This window comes from Nestor notabilis, unplaced genomic scaffold, assembly GCF_000696875.1.
Source record: "Nestor notabilis isolate BGI_N333 unplaced genomic scaffold, ASM69687v1 scaffold5079, whole genome shotgun sequence".
NCBI classification, from domain to species: domain Eukaryota; kingdom Metazoa; phylum Chordata; class Aves; order Psittaciformes; family Psittacidae; genus Nestor; species Nestor notabilis.
In genome coordinates this window covers 12,066-24,975 of record NW_009944902.1, presented here as the reverse complement: position 1 = coordinate 24,975, position 12,910 = coordinate 12,066, and the positions used below count along the sequence as shown (strand labels likewise).

Sequence of the window (12,910 nt, the reverse complement as noted above, 5' to 3'; positions counted from 1 at the left end):
GGAATGCCATAGGAAAATTCAAACCACAGAAACATCCGTTAAGTATTGAAGGCATCAAATGAAAGAAATGACTTATGGGCTTGTACATCAGGTCTCATTAATTTAGCAAACAAACACTGTTGATCTGTGACACTGATGAAGTTCGTTAAGAAATAAACAGTATGATTATTATGAATTATTGTTATGAACTTTAGACTGTACAGTAGTGCCTACAGTCCTGCACAAACACAAATACCTGTAACACTTATTACTGTTACTACTTATTTTTTGAGTGCTAGCTGCACTCTGCCATTCCTGCACATAACTGATCGAAGAGTTCAATTACTTTCATGGGAATAAACAATTTCCCTTTTCATTTTAAATGGATTAAATTCTTTTCAAAACAGGTAAAAGTGTAAGAATAGGGTTTATACCTGCTATTGGAAAATCTCCTAATCTAGTTTTAAGATGATGTTCCTCTGTCAATCTGTAACATTTGACACAGCATTACATGGTTTTATATTGCAAAGCTACACAGTTGGTTTGGGTTTTTTTCCTGGTTACAAGAGAGAGCCTTTCATAACACAAGGCTAACAAAGCTGTGGATAAGCAATTTTTGAGAGACTATAAATATTTTACCCCAAGTTATTGTACAAAATAACAATGAAACTGTAGTTATTTTGCTACAAAAATATACAGTGGAAAAGTTAATTATTAGAAGAACTAAACATGCATGAGGGAGCACTATGGCTTCCTAAGACATAAAGGAATGACTAACATATTCCATTATGTAAATGAATTCAAAGATATTTCACGACTGATCAGCTAGGAGGGACATAATGATTTATAATTCAAATAACTGAGCTTTGAAATCAAATTGGGCTAATATATTTCGAAATACGCAAACCTGGAATAATTGTGAAAGTAATGTAAACCATGACAGCAGCTCCAATCATTTGTTGCCTTTGCTGTTAAAACTGCCCTATGGCTTTTCTTCTTGTTTTTGGTTCTATTATACAGTACAATTGCTGAAATTATGGTTTGCTTTTAATTGTTGATTATCCTTTAGAATAAGACTATTATACAGATAAGAAAAGAAAAATACCAATTTCTAAGACTGTATAAAAGCTGACTGACATCCAGGAAAGTACTGAAATTTAATAAATAATTATTTTAACCTTTCAGACTAGCCACAATTTAATCTATATCAAATAGTGAAAATTGATCCACTGGATCTAGCATCTTAACAATACACTATTTCTTTCAAAGCAATATATACTTAATGCCTTTTAAAAAACCCCTAATATAATGTGAAAAGGCCAAAGTTTGCAATGCCAGGAAGTAGTTATAAACTACTTCATATGTTTGAAATAAAAAGTACTTCAGTATTATTATTAAAAAAAACCTATTGGTAGAGTTTTTAATAGGAAAAAAATACATATCTTTAAAAGCCAAAATGACCAGTGAAATTGGGTTGTACATCATTTTCTGGGAAAAAGGAAAAACAGCCTCGACAGGTGTAATTTATCATTTTTCTGATTTAATACCAAAGAAATATATTAAAATAATAAAAAGAATCCTGAAATCCTCAAAATTTGTAGTGATAAATAGCCCTCCCTGTCTTTATTGCATTATGCCTACTAACAGAAATATTGCATGGTGGATTTTGCCAGACAAGGACGATTATTTTCCAATAAAAAGTTGCATATTAAATTCCAGCACAAAAGTGGGTGTCTAATACTTTTGAAATCTTTTATGGTTTGCAATGGAACACAATTTTAAACTTAACTAATACAACATCACGGGGAAGTGAACCAGCATTAAAGCTGTCTTTGTACCACCCCACCCAGCTAAGCAGAAAAGCAACTGTTCTCAGAATTTTTGTTTGAAGTATTTCCATTAAAGTAATTGAAAAAAATTTGATATTTATGGTTTTAGTTAATCTGTTTTTTGCCAGTCTTTAAACATTTCACACTGATGTTTAAGGTTTATGCTGTTTTATGTTAAGATTTATGTGCTGCTTTACATCCTGACTATGCACAGTGGTCTGAAACTGCTCTCTGCAACAGTTAGCAAGTTTCTGCAAAGAAAAAAAACCCCACAATTTCGTCACACTTCTACTCTTCAGGAGAACATAGTTTATTAAATTTCTACTTTTTCATCCTTTTCAAGGTCCTGATGTTATATCAATTTCATGAGCAGAAACTCATTTACTGCAAATATAATTTGAGTAATTTGAAAACTAAAATTATCCAGACATTTTAGCCTTGGAAAGTAGTATTAGCACCAGCAGTTTAAAGTTACCCTCATTTTTGAGAGCTGTCATGGGAATACATACCTTTGCAAGCCTCCAGAAGACAATCTAAAATGCAAGATGCTTGTTGGCTTTAGCTGATTACTTCAGCAAGTATACATACGTACATAAACAGGTAAGCACTTGAAGTTAGGTGCACCACATTAAATTTCTTGGTTATTTTTAAAGTGTCTCGAACACTACTAAAACAGTAAGTATATAGTATAAAAGAAGAGAGAGCTCATTAGCCCCTTCATAAATACCATTAAGAAATGCCTCCCCTTCTGTTTTTGTCAAATTCCTTAGTAATGTTCAGTTTCTTTAGTTCTTCCCAGTCCTAAAATTCACTTACGGAATGTGAAAACCCACACTCATCTTTCAATCCAAGGAAATATATTAAAATTCTTCTGATAGGATTAGAGTTCCATGGAGAAATAAAATTATACCAATTGTGGTATTCCAGGTGCCTTCCCCTCTGCTTCTCTAACAATCTCCTCTAGAAAATTACTGAAAAGTTGTTTTTATTTTAAAATAGAGAAGAATTTCAATATTGAATGTATTATTGAGCCCTGGTGGTTTATTATCTGTCGTGTACTTTTAAACATCGTGTCACATCAAAACCAGCTACTACTGTTCTTTTCAATCTTCTTCCTCGACTGACGGAAAATTCAAAGAGCAAGTACTTTCCAGCTTCTGATAAGCAAGAACAAGATACAAAAGGTTTGCAACAGATAGCAAGTTAGCATCACGATCTGTCCAAGACTTTTACAAAAATATCTGAACCCAGATAAAATCCACGTGCAAAGTCAAAGCTGTTTTATGAGTAATAATGATGGCACTGTCACAGTGAGGATCTTAGAACTGGGCAATGACAAAACACGTGCAGAGACTTGTGCCTAAAATCTCAACTCATGCTTCATATCCTAGTTGACTCATGCTGAAACTAGAACCAATCCTGTTCTCAACTGCCAACAGCATCAATCCTGTTTTCAATATTGTTTAAATTCATCAATGGTTTTGACTTCTAGAAGATTAGGAATAGGAGAGATGACCATAAGCAACTAGTTATATGATTTCTCTTTTGTGGCTAAGAAGTAGGTGGAAATAAGCACACCATTAAAAAACGATGCATAGAAATAGATAAACCAGAAAGAGTAAATATTAATATCCTGATTGGTTTAAAAATGTGGCATATGAAACAACAAAAGTCTTGTTATTGATATTTACCTTATTATTGTTAAATAATATATGCCATATACAATGAAAAGGATATCCAGCAGAAAGGTCATTTAGAAACTGAAGATCTTGCAAACACAGGCTCACATCTTCCCCAGTATTTAAGATTTGTCTCACTGGAATAAATAAAACAAAAAAGTAAGATTTTGTAACGCATTTTCCCCTTTTTGAGAAGTGCAGTGCAAAAGTTCAAAGTAATAGCACATTATACTACAAACGTGTTTCCGTGATACATCTTAAGATTTCCCATTTATGAAACAGCAAATGCTATAAAATCATGCTATGCCTTTTTCCTGAACAAGAGATTCAAACATTTTTGTAATATTGTAGCAAACACATTCATTTTTAAAAAATCCATCATCTGTCATAATGAAATAAATTATCTGGAGCTTACCACTACTTATATCTATCTCACTTGCTGACACAATATCTGGCCACTTCTCTAGCATTTATCTGCTCAGTTCTTCACAAGGTGAAAACGAATTGCTACAAATTCCCTAGGAAAATTTCCACAGGAGAAATGGGGCATAGATAAACTAAGGGGCAGTTCACAGAACTACTGATACACCAAATTCCCAGTGAAACTCTACCTTGCAGTTCTTGTACTAATCTCTATTTTTCCTCTTCCCTACCCCAAACACTTAACTAAAGTCAAGATACATAGGGGATACTGCATCTCCCTAATTGCAAGCTTCTCAGACATAGGCATTTAGGAAGCATACTCTGATTAATGGACCAATGCATAAATAATGATATAGGATAACTCTAGACCTATTACCAATCCTTGGGGAACACCACATGAAACAACTTACCATTTTTGACAACAAACTCTTAGAGTTAGTCTTTCAGTGAAATCATGCAGCTAACACTTGCTCTGCTACCCATCCATACCTTAAATGTGAGACACAAAGCACAGAGCCACAACTTCTGTGCTGTGTGACAGTGCAGACACTTAGTGACCTGGAATGTAATTTGTTGTGTTCACCTACTAGATTTATTAGGAGGTGAAGAGGTGGCATTAGCCTTCAGATGAAAGGGGTAAATTGAAGCCAGTAAAGTGGAGGGATGTAACTTTTTTCAATCGAGGAGTAATTACAACAGTATGTGAAGAGTCACTGATCTTGCGTCTGACATTTCCTAGCTTTCTTAGGGGAATGTCAGGCAGGCCAATGTCAACAATCTTACTGAAGTGCAAACATCTGAGACTTTCGGTTTCTGTTGTAAACTCCAGCCAATGAGTCCAAGTAGAAAGTACCCCCCCACACCTCGCCCCAAGTAGCCTAAATGCACATATCAATAATACACTGATCATTAGTAACTTTTTCTAGAATTCCTTAGAGAATCCAAGTTAGATTGCTTGGCCTGTAACAAGTGGCATCCTCTTAGTTCCCCTTCCTGAAGGCAAGTACTGTGCCCTACTCATTCTGGGACATATACCATCTCCCTCAGTTGCTCAAAAACCCTGAAGAAAGTTGAACGCCCTCTTTCCTCCAGACAGGGAGCGAATGGTGTGTAAGCAATTCACAGCAGAGTTTCTGATACTAGATTCATCTGGACAAATAAAACCAGGCCATCACAGCCTTCTGAAACATAGCCATTCAAATAAAAAGGAAGCACAACTTCCTGGCTCGGAAGCCCTGGCACATACTCCTGCTTGGGATACCCAATTGCTAGGGTGTATCTCAAACTGCCAGGTGATCAATAATACGTCATTTCAGATTTGTATGCCTCAGTTTCCTTGTCTGTAGAATATGCATAATGATTCTGACTTCACAGTGTCAGATTTATCGATGCAAGACCATGATGTAAGAGGTATAAATCAGTAACAGCTATTTATACCATGACGCAGTAGGATTTCAGTTTTGGAATACAGAACCTGAAGAAGAGATTTCAAATGCTTCAAAATCAGCATCGATTATTGCTTTTACATATCCACAGGCTAAAGAACGTACTACACCACATAAACAGCATTCATGAGCTTATAACTTCCTGAAAAAGAGATTAAGTTTAAAGCATCTGTTTAGTATTATTTGCTCAGGAAAAGGCAAATAACAATGCAATTAACAAAGCAGTAATCCTCGATTTAGATTTACAAACAAACATTGATTTACTTTACAAATTCTCTATGAAAGCTACAGAGGTTCATGATTGCCTTAAAGAAACAGCCCATTCTAGCAAGTCCATAATTCACAGTTTATCCCTACTATGGGGAGTTCTGGAGATGTTTATAGTTGCACTAAATCCTTAACAAGTATATACCATACAAAGCAATAAAAATGAATTTGGAGCACCCAGATTTGACATCAATATCAAAATCATAAAAAGGCTATTTTGCAAAAGAGCCAAATCTTTGTCCTTAGGAAGCCAGATACAAGACATTTAATGAAAAACAAGAAGTCACAGTGACAGCTTGAAGAGAATATTAAAACTGTATAACTAAGACTCTTCATCCACCATTCAGAGTACTTTTGTGTACATCTATTCTTTCACTTCATGGTTGCATTTGGTTGGCTGAAAGATGGAGCAATAATATAAAAGCCAGAAAGTTCTCATGAGTGAACAGATGCTGAAAAATTTCTATTATAATCATAGCAATTCCCATTTCTGTTTCTGCCTTATCAATATCAGGCAAGATGAAAGACACATAAAATGTAATATTTTAAGAAACATCTACAAAACTTTATAAGTATCTTAGAAAATCTGTGAAGATCTAGAGAGGAATCTCATAATACAAAAAGCATGTAAGGAAGAGAAGCCAAGGGATGAAAAAGGAGAAAAATTTACAGCTCTTGGAGGAATCATGGCGAGACAGCACTCGGATTTAAGTACTAGTCCCCTTGTTTCTTTCTCTCTGAAGCAGCTTATTGATTTAGACTATGAACCAAATGCAACACAGTCAAAGGAACCAATCATAAAGTTTCAAATGAGTTATGGAAAATAAGAGCTTCATCAAAAGCTAAATGCCGAATTCACCAAAACATCAATGGTAGACGAGTGCTGAACACATTTTAAAGGCAAGTACAAAAAAAAAGTGGAAATAAAAAATGGCAGAATATTTCCAATTTTGGTGACCAGTACAAAAATACTGAACTAGACACAAAACTGAAAGAGCAACAGTAACACTGACCCATGCAGAGAAGCTGAGACTGAAAAACTTAACCAAAAAAGATATTTCAAATTTAATTTAAATTTAAACATAAAGAAGCCAGTACATTTTGAAATATTTTATGTAAGAAGAATAAAACCTTAGCTTCTAAAAAACTACACCAGAAAAGCTTCCCAGCCTTGCATCCTCTGAACCCTCCAGCTTGCTATGAGACTTTGTCACCACGACCGCTTACCAATGCAGTTCCATCAGCACACCAAACATCTCTTCCCTTAATACAGTGACTTAAATGTATTATTTTAAGAGCCTGTGTGTTTTTAACCTAAAATCTAGAAAGGGAAGATAAATAATGATTAGATACTCCAATTTACAGTTCTCTGGCAAAAGGCTTACCACGTTATCCACAGAAACATCAAAATTCTTTGCACATTCAAGTCATTATGTTATTTGGCCAAGCTACAGAGAGCCAATTCCAGCCTCTCAAATCCATTTCATCTCTTCCTGCTCCCCCCTTCCCCCAATCATTCTACTGTCCTTAATTTCCTATCCTGTCCTCAGTTTATGATTTGGAAAGGCCTCTTCAGACACATGGACTGTACCACACTACTCTGTAAAGTTCTGCACGGTGCGCAGCAAAGTCTCATGCAGCCTTCATACAAGACGTACCAGTTCTTATGGCAGTAGTGGATGGGAAATGATACTGCTGGAGTATCCTGGAATATACTGGAGTATTTCCCATATATGGGGTGGAACGCCCAGCTTAAAAGGGAGAACTTTAAAACTTGCAGTACAATTAAAAGAAGAAAATTTTAGAGGAGGAAACAGAATCAGGGATGCAAGGTAAGAAAGCAAAAGCAAAGTGCAGTCAGCACAGAATAGGGAGTGCTGAAGGGTGAGTATGTACTGTAGAGAGAAAATCCACTTGGTCACAGGGATGGTGGGTACCTTCATTTATCACTGCATGCCAAGGTGTTCAAACATTGCTTACAGGCCATTTGTAAGCACCCAAAGAATTCATCCATCCTCTTTCAAGAAGACCTTGAATTCCTTCTCTGAAATGCAATGGACAGGTTCATTATCACAACCAAGCTGAGGAACCCCAGGAACATTATACTTCTTGCACATGCATAGGTTACTCTACCTCACACACAGGAGACTTGGTAAGATGACAAAGGAGCAATTGCAAAAGTTAAGTTGCTACCAGCCAGAAGAGATAATGACTGCTGTAAATCAGCAAGTTTGGTTTGATTTGTTTTTTAAGTAATTAAAGCAGAGACTGAAAACCTTTAAAACTTGTATAAGGATGACATGAATTGGAAAGCCTGAACCATGTACATTTAGGAACAGCCTTGGTCTCAAACTAAAGATACTATAAATGGATTTGCATTATACAAATAATTTAAAAAAAACTATATATTTTAAACAAAACTTCCAAAGTAGCTTAAGGTGTGTGCTATTCAATTCCCATTGAAGTGAAAGAAAAACGGGCATCTAAATCGCCTACAAAGACTTAGAAAATCTCTTCCTTATGTGTTACTTAACTTTCAGTCATAATGAACTTAGCAATTTGTTGGCTCTGTACAGTCACGTTTTAATTATTTCTTGTAGATTATCATCATTTACAATGGAAGCTTTCTGTGGCCCAATGACAGTGATTAGATATATACTTTTCATTAGAGTTGGACAAAGGTGAATAGTTACAAAAATGCACGTACTGTCATGAATAAAAGTGCAAAGTTTTACTATGCTATGATGCATGGTGTTGTATCAGTATGAATGTTCAAAAAATATTGAGAGTTTTTATACTTATATATTACTTAAACACTACCAGACAGAAAATCTCTCTTATTATATATCGGTATGTGTGCATCCACCATAGTGAAATCATTACAACAGTAAAAAAAAACAAGGAGGAGGGAAGGCAAAAAGCATCCAACAACAATGTCTGGATGTGCATCTTTTAGTCATGTTTCCGTTATTTTATCACAGCCAAAAAACCTAAATATTTGGGCAAATATTTTGTAAGTCCACCCTTCATGATAAATCCCTTGCACAGGAATTCGATAGTAACTGAAGGGAACAAGAAGAGGCTCACAAAGGGTAAGTGAAGGAAAGGTGCTTGTAGCCAAAATAAATAGAAAACACTTTCAGCCAAATGCCCAGAACAGGCTGAAGGAGCAGATGGAACTAAAACTACTCCAGTCTAAATATTTCCTGGCCTCTTACCTATACATGGAAGGATCAAGACAGGTAGACAGCTATTCTCAAGGAGAGAAAGGACTCCTACTGGTTTTGGGTACAATGCCTCACTCCTTGTCTTAAGCGTCTGTGCCTTGATCCACTCCCAGTAGGCCAAGAAGTGTAAGAACATGTAATGTGGCTGTTTTGTGAGGAAGCAGGAGCAACAAGGCCAGAGAACTCCATGGAGACAGAGGAATAGTGTGTGCCTTTGAAACCAAATTTCAGCTACTTAAGGAAAGAAATGGATTTGTGGGGTAAGACAGAACAGCAAAGTGGTGGCTTTCTAAAATAACGGTGTGGTTAAAAATGCTGACTACATCCACAGGAGAAAAAGGGGAATGGTCTCTCAGTCACATATCCTGCCCACTGCTGTTACGAATGTACAGATTATTCTCAGTAACAGAGCACCAGAAATGCTGCCAGACTGGACTGCCCCATCAGACTGTAGTTTTTGGATCTTGTATCAGTATGTCATGGTTTCACACCCAGATTTGCCAACTGGCATGCTAGCAAAGTGAACATACGATTCTGAATGTGTTGATAGAGCAGATTCACAGCTAACTCTTAAAGCTACTGAGTTGTCCATTTCAAGCTGTAACACCCATTTTGTAAAATTAAATTGATCTGCTCAATGAACAATTCATGTTTTTAGGAAAATACAGTAAGCTATGAGGAAAGATAAAATAAAAATGTAGAGTGTGTAACCTAAAAAGCAACAGATTTTTGCTTTTTATGTACCTTGTTTTCTTTTAAAATATTCCATGAAACATTAAATCCTTATGGTTTTTTTCTTAATTTACACTACTTGTGCAAATACAAATCTGAACACATATAGCACTTACACAGCTCGTTAAATGCTATGTTATTTCCTCAATTGACAAAGGCAGCAGAGATTTCCTCTCAGTAGCAGAAATAAGCAGAAAAAGAGAAGCAAACTGATGCATCTGGTCTCCAAACTACAGTCCTCTTTCCCCCCTTTTTCCTCAGTTGTTCCAAGTTTCACTGTAGTTTGAAACAATAAAATGAAGCTTAGCTGTCTGATAACATGACATGGACTGCATCCAGAAACTGTACAATAAGCATCCATCAATATTTTTCCATTCATCACCCTCCATTTACCTGTCTTCAAAGCATACTCCAGATAAATACCAAGATTTGATGGGTACTATTGTTATCCTAAGGCAAGATGTAACAACACTCAGCTTCTGGTTTCGAGGAAGCAAAGCATTTATGTCTGGTTTTCCACAGAAAAGTTAAGTGTATTAGAAAATGACCTTGTCTTAATTGCTACTATTTCTCAAGGTTGGTAGTCATGGTAGCAAAAGGTAAGTCATGTTTAATACTGTCCAAACAGGTCACAGCTAACCTTACAACACCAGTAGAGATGTTTCTGTAGCAGGTCAAAGCCTATTGAAAGTATTTAAAGGTCTTGTAAGTCAGATTTAGAGGATGTGAAGTAAACGACAGGATGCAGCATCTTCCTCGCTGCAGAATAAAGAGATAAGGTACTTGTTTCTCTTTCTCCAGGCACACACAGAACTCACTGTCTCCTGGGGACTCCTAGATTTTTTTAGTGGATATTCACAATTTTTCAGAGGGCCCATTTTGTTTTGCTTCAAGAGCAAAACTGATTTTAGATGAAACTCTTTTTGAGTCAGGAGAAACTAGCAAATCTCATGAAGGACATAAGTAATAAAAGACAAAATCCTGGTAGTTTTGCTGGCATGCAATGAAAGTGGCTGCAGCAGAGGCATGAGAAAAAGGTACCTTCTCTGGAGTAATTTTCTAGTATTATTCTTAAAGAGAAAGTATTGCAACACTTATCTGCCAGAATAAAACACCTCTTACTCTGCCAAATGCCCCAGATGAGAAAACAGCTGGTAAGTATGAGGCTTTAAAATCCTTCTCCCTGAATCTGTATTTTTAAGAGCACATTTTGCCAGATCTTGCCAAAAAGCAACCCAAAAGAGCCTCCCCAAAACAACAAAAGAGAGATCAGTTTAACTTGGTCAGTTCCCTACTGCAAACATGCAATTTACCATGAAGCTTTACAGACAATTCCACTGACATCCGACGGTGCAGGAATGAGGAGTGGGGACTGCTTAGGTCAGGCTGTCACTGAACCAGAGTCTGAAATCTCAGCTCTATTCTCCCATAAGTCAATACAAGAAGGGATGCAGGCACTGTGGAGGATATATCCAGCTGCGAGTGTTTATTTAGGGACATGCAGTACCTTCAGAAAATAAGATATGGATGCTTCTGAAAATGGTTATCCCTTACTTTAAATATTTTAAATTTATGGAAACCATTTTTTTTGCAAACATAACAAAATAAAACTCAGATTTTATGGAAACACTAAAGACAAAACAAAATACATACAGAATAGAACCCAAGCACAAACTCACACTTTTGTCATAAATGTTTCCAGAACATGGTTGTTGTCTGTTATGCCTAAGACTTTCGACATTTGGGCATACATCTGGAAATAAACATTTCAACAGTAGCATATTATAGACATTTTACAAGTACCAGCATTTTCAGCTATTCTAAAAGATTCCTTATTTTGGTTTTGCATGAGAAAAGTACAGGCACAAATGCCTGTCCATCCAACCTAGCTGAAGCATTTGGAAGAGATGGATTATTCAGTCTCCAATGGTGTTCTGTGAATTTGGGATTGACAAGCTCTTACTTGCCCTTGCACACATTTCTTCCCACAAAGGAGATGTAAATTTCTGCATTAAACCCACGTTGTTGTTCACAGAACAACACAGTCTCCATTCAAAACCCTGTTTTATTAAAGAAAAAAAAAATGCACAGGGATGAAGAAAACATTCTTCTGCTGGTCTCTGTCCTCAGTGGGATGTGATGCAGCATTATTCTTAAGCTTGCATGTGCAAGTTCTTGCACTGCCATTCACAAAATCTTGGAAATTAGGTACTCTTTGGACATCCAGTTTTGTGATCTTGAAGGAAGAACAAAGGTTTTGGCAGCTAAGTAACCTGCAGTTGTACACTTTTCCCTTTTATTTTAGATCCAAGACACATATTACCACAAAAGTTTACCCATCACCTCACCTATCAGAGTCAGTAACAAATGTGCAGGGCACATCAAGTACAGTTTTTTCCTTACTGTGAGATCTCATTAAACTTTTCTGGTAGTTTTAGTAGCTTGATATTTAGTTTGCATAAAAACATTCAGTTGGGTTCAATCAACTTCAGAAACAGAAGGGAGACATGTACTGTAACTTTTCATTGCAATCCTCTGCCAACTCACTTTACCCTGATCTCACGCAACTCTGCTATTTGCTTATGAGTGGACTAAACACAGATCAGCCAGTCAGTACACTTCATTTCAGTCATTTTAACCTCTAGTGACACTAACCCAAATATTATGGTTATAGGTAATTCTTCCATATGATGTGATGAAGTTAAGTATCACTGAGGTCTGGAATGAGAGCACCAAGCAGAGCACATGCAGACTCAGCTACCCAGCAGTGAAAGCCTGGTGCCATCTAGCTGTCAATTCTGCTCGCTGATGTTCCACATGGCACACAAATAGCAATGAACTTGATTTAGCTCACACAATACTTCTGCTACTGTACATAAACTTTCTTAAACCAGCTTCCTTCCTGCTAGTCATGGAATCCCATGACTTTGCTTAAAAACCAAACCCAGCAATATTCTACCTCTGAGGAACTCAATAAATAACAATAATGATAATAATAAACAATAATAAGAGAGTAAAATTGTGTTTTCATAGCCCAGAGACTTTAGTTTTAAATGTGAGCATAATAAAGGCGTAAGTAAATACACTTGCAGCTCTAACCAGAAATAGCACCAAGAACAATGGTAACTTAACTTGTGAGCTAACTTACCCTTTTGTAATTGTATTTATTGTGACAAAATCAGCCACAATTCAAACAAGTCATTGAAAGGATAATCAAAATACTAAAAAATTTGTAATATACAATCCTTCAAACGTTGCAAAATAGTACGCTGACACTGCAAATGTTATTTGCAGTAATGAAAATATATATTTTAGTCTATATTACATAT

General features: G+C 36.2%; 1 protein-coding gene across 1 annotated transcript in view; it reads right to left on the bottom strand.

Moving 5' to 3' along the window:
• LOC104412039 (ran-binding protein 17-like) overlaps nt 1-12,910 on the bottom strand; it is an 84,678-nt gene that overhangs the window by 60,821 nt on the left and 10,947 nt on the right. Inside the window, 3 exon segments of the mRNA XM_010022632.1 lie at nt 3,532-3,575; nt 3,577-3,624; nt 11,261-11,334. Coding sequence (XP_010020934.1) covers nt 3,532-3,575; nt 3,577-3,624; nt 11,261-11,334 — 166 coding nt within the window.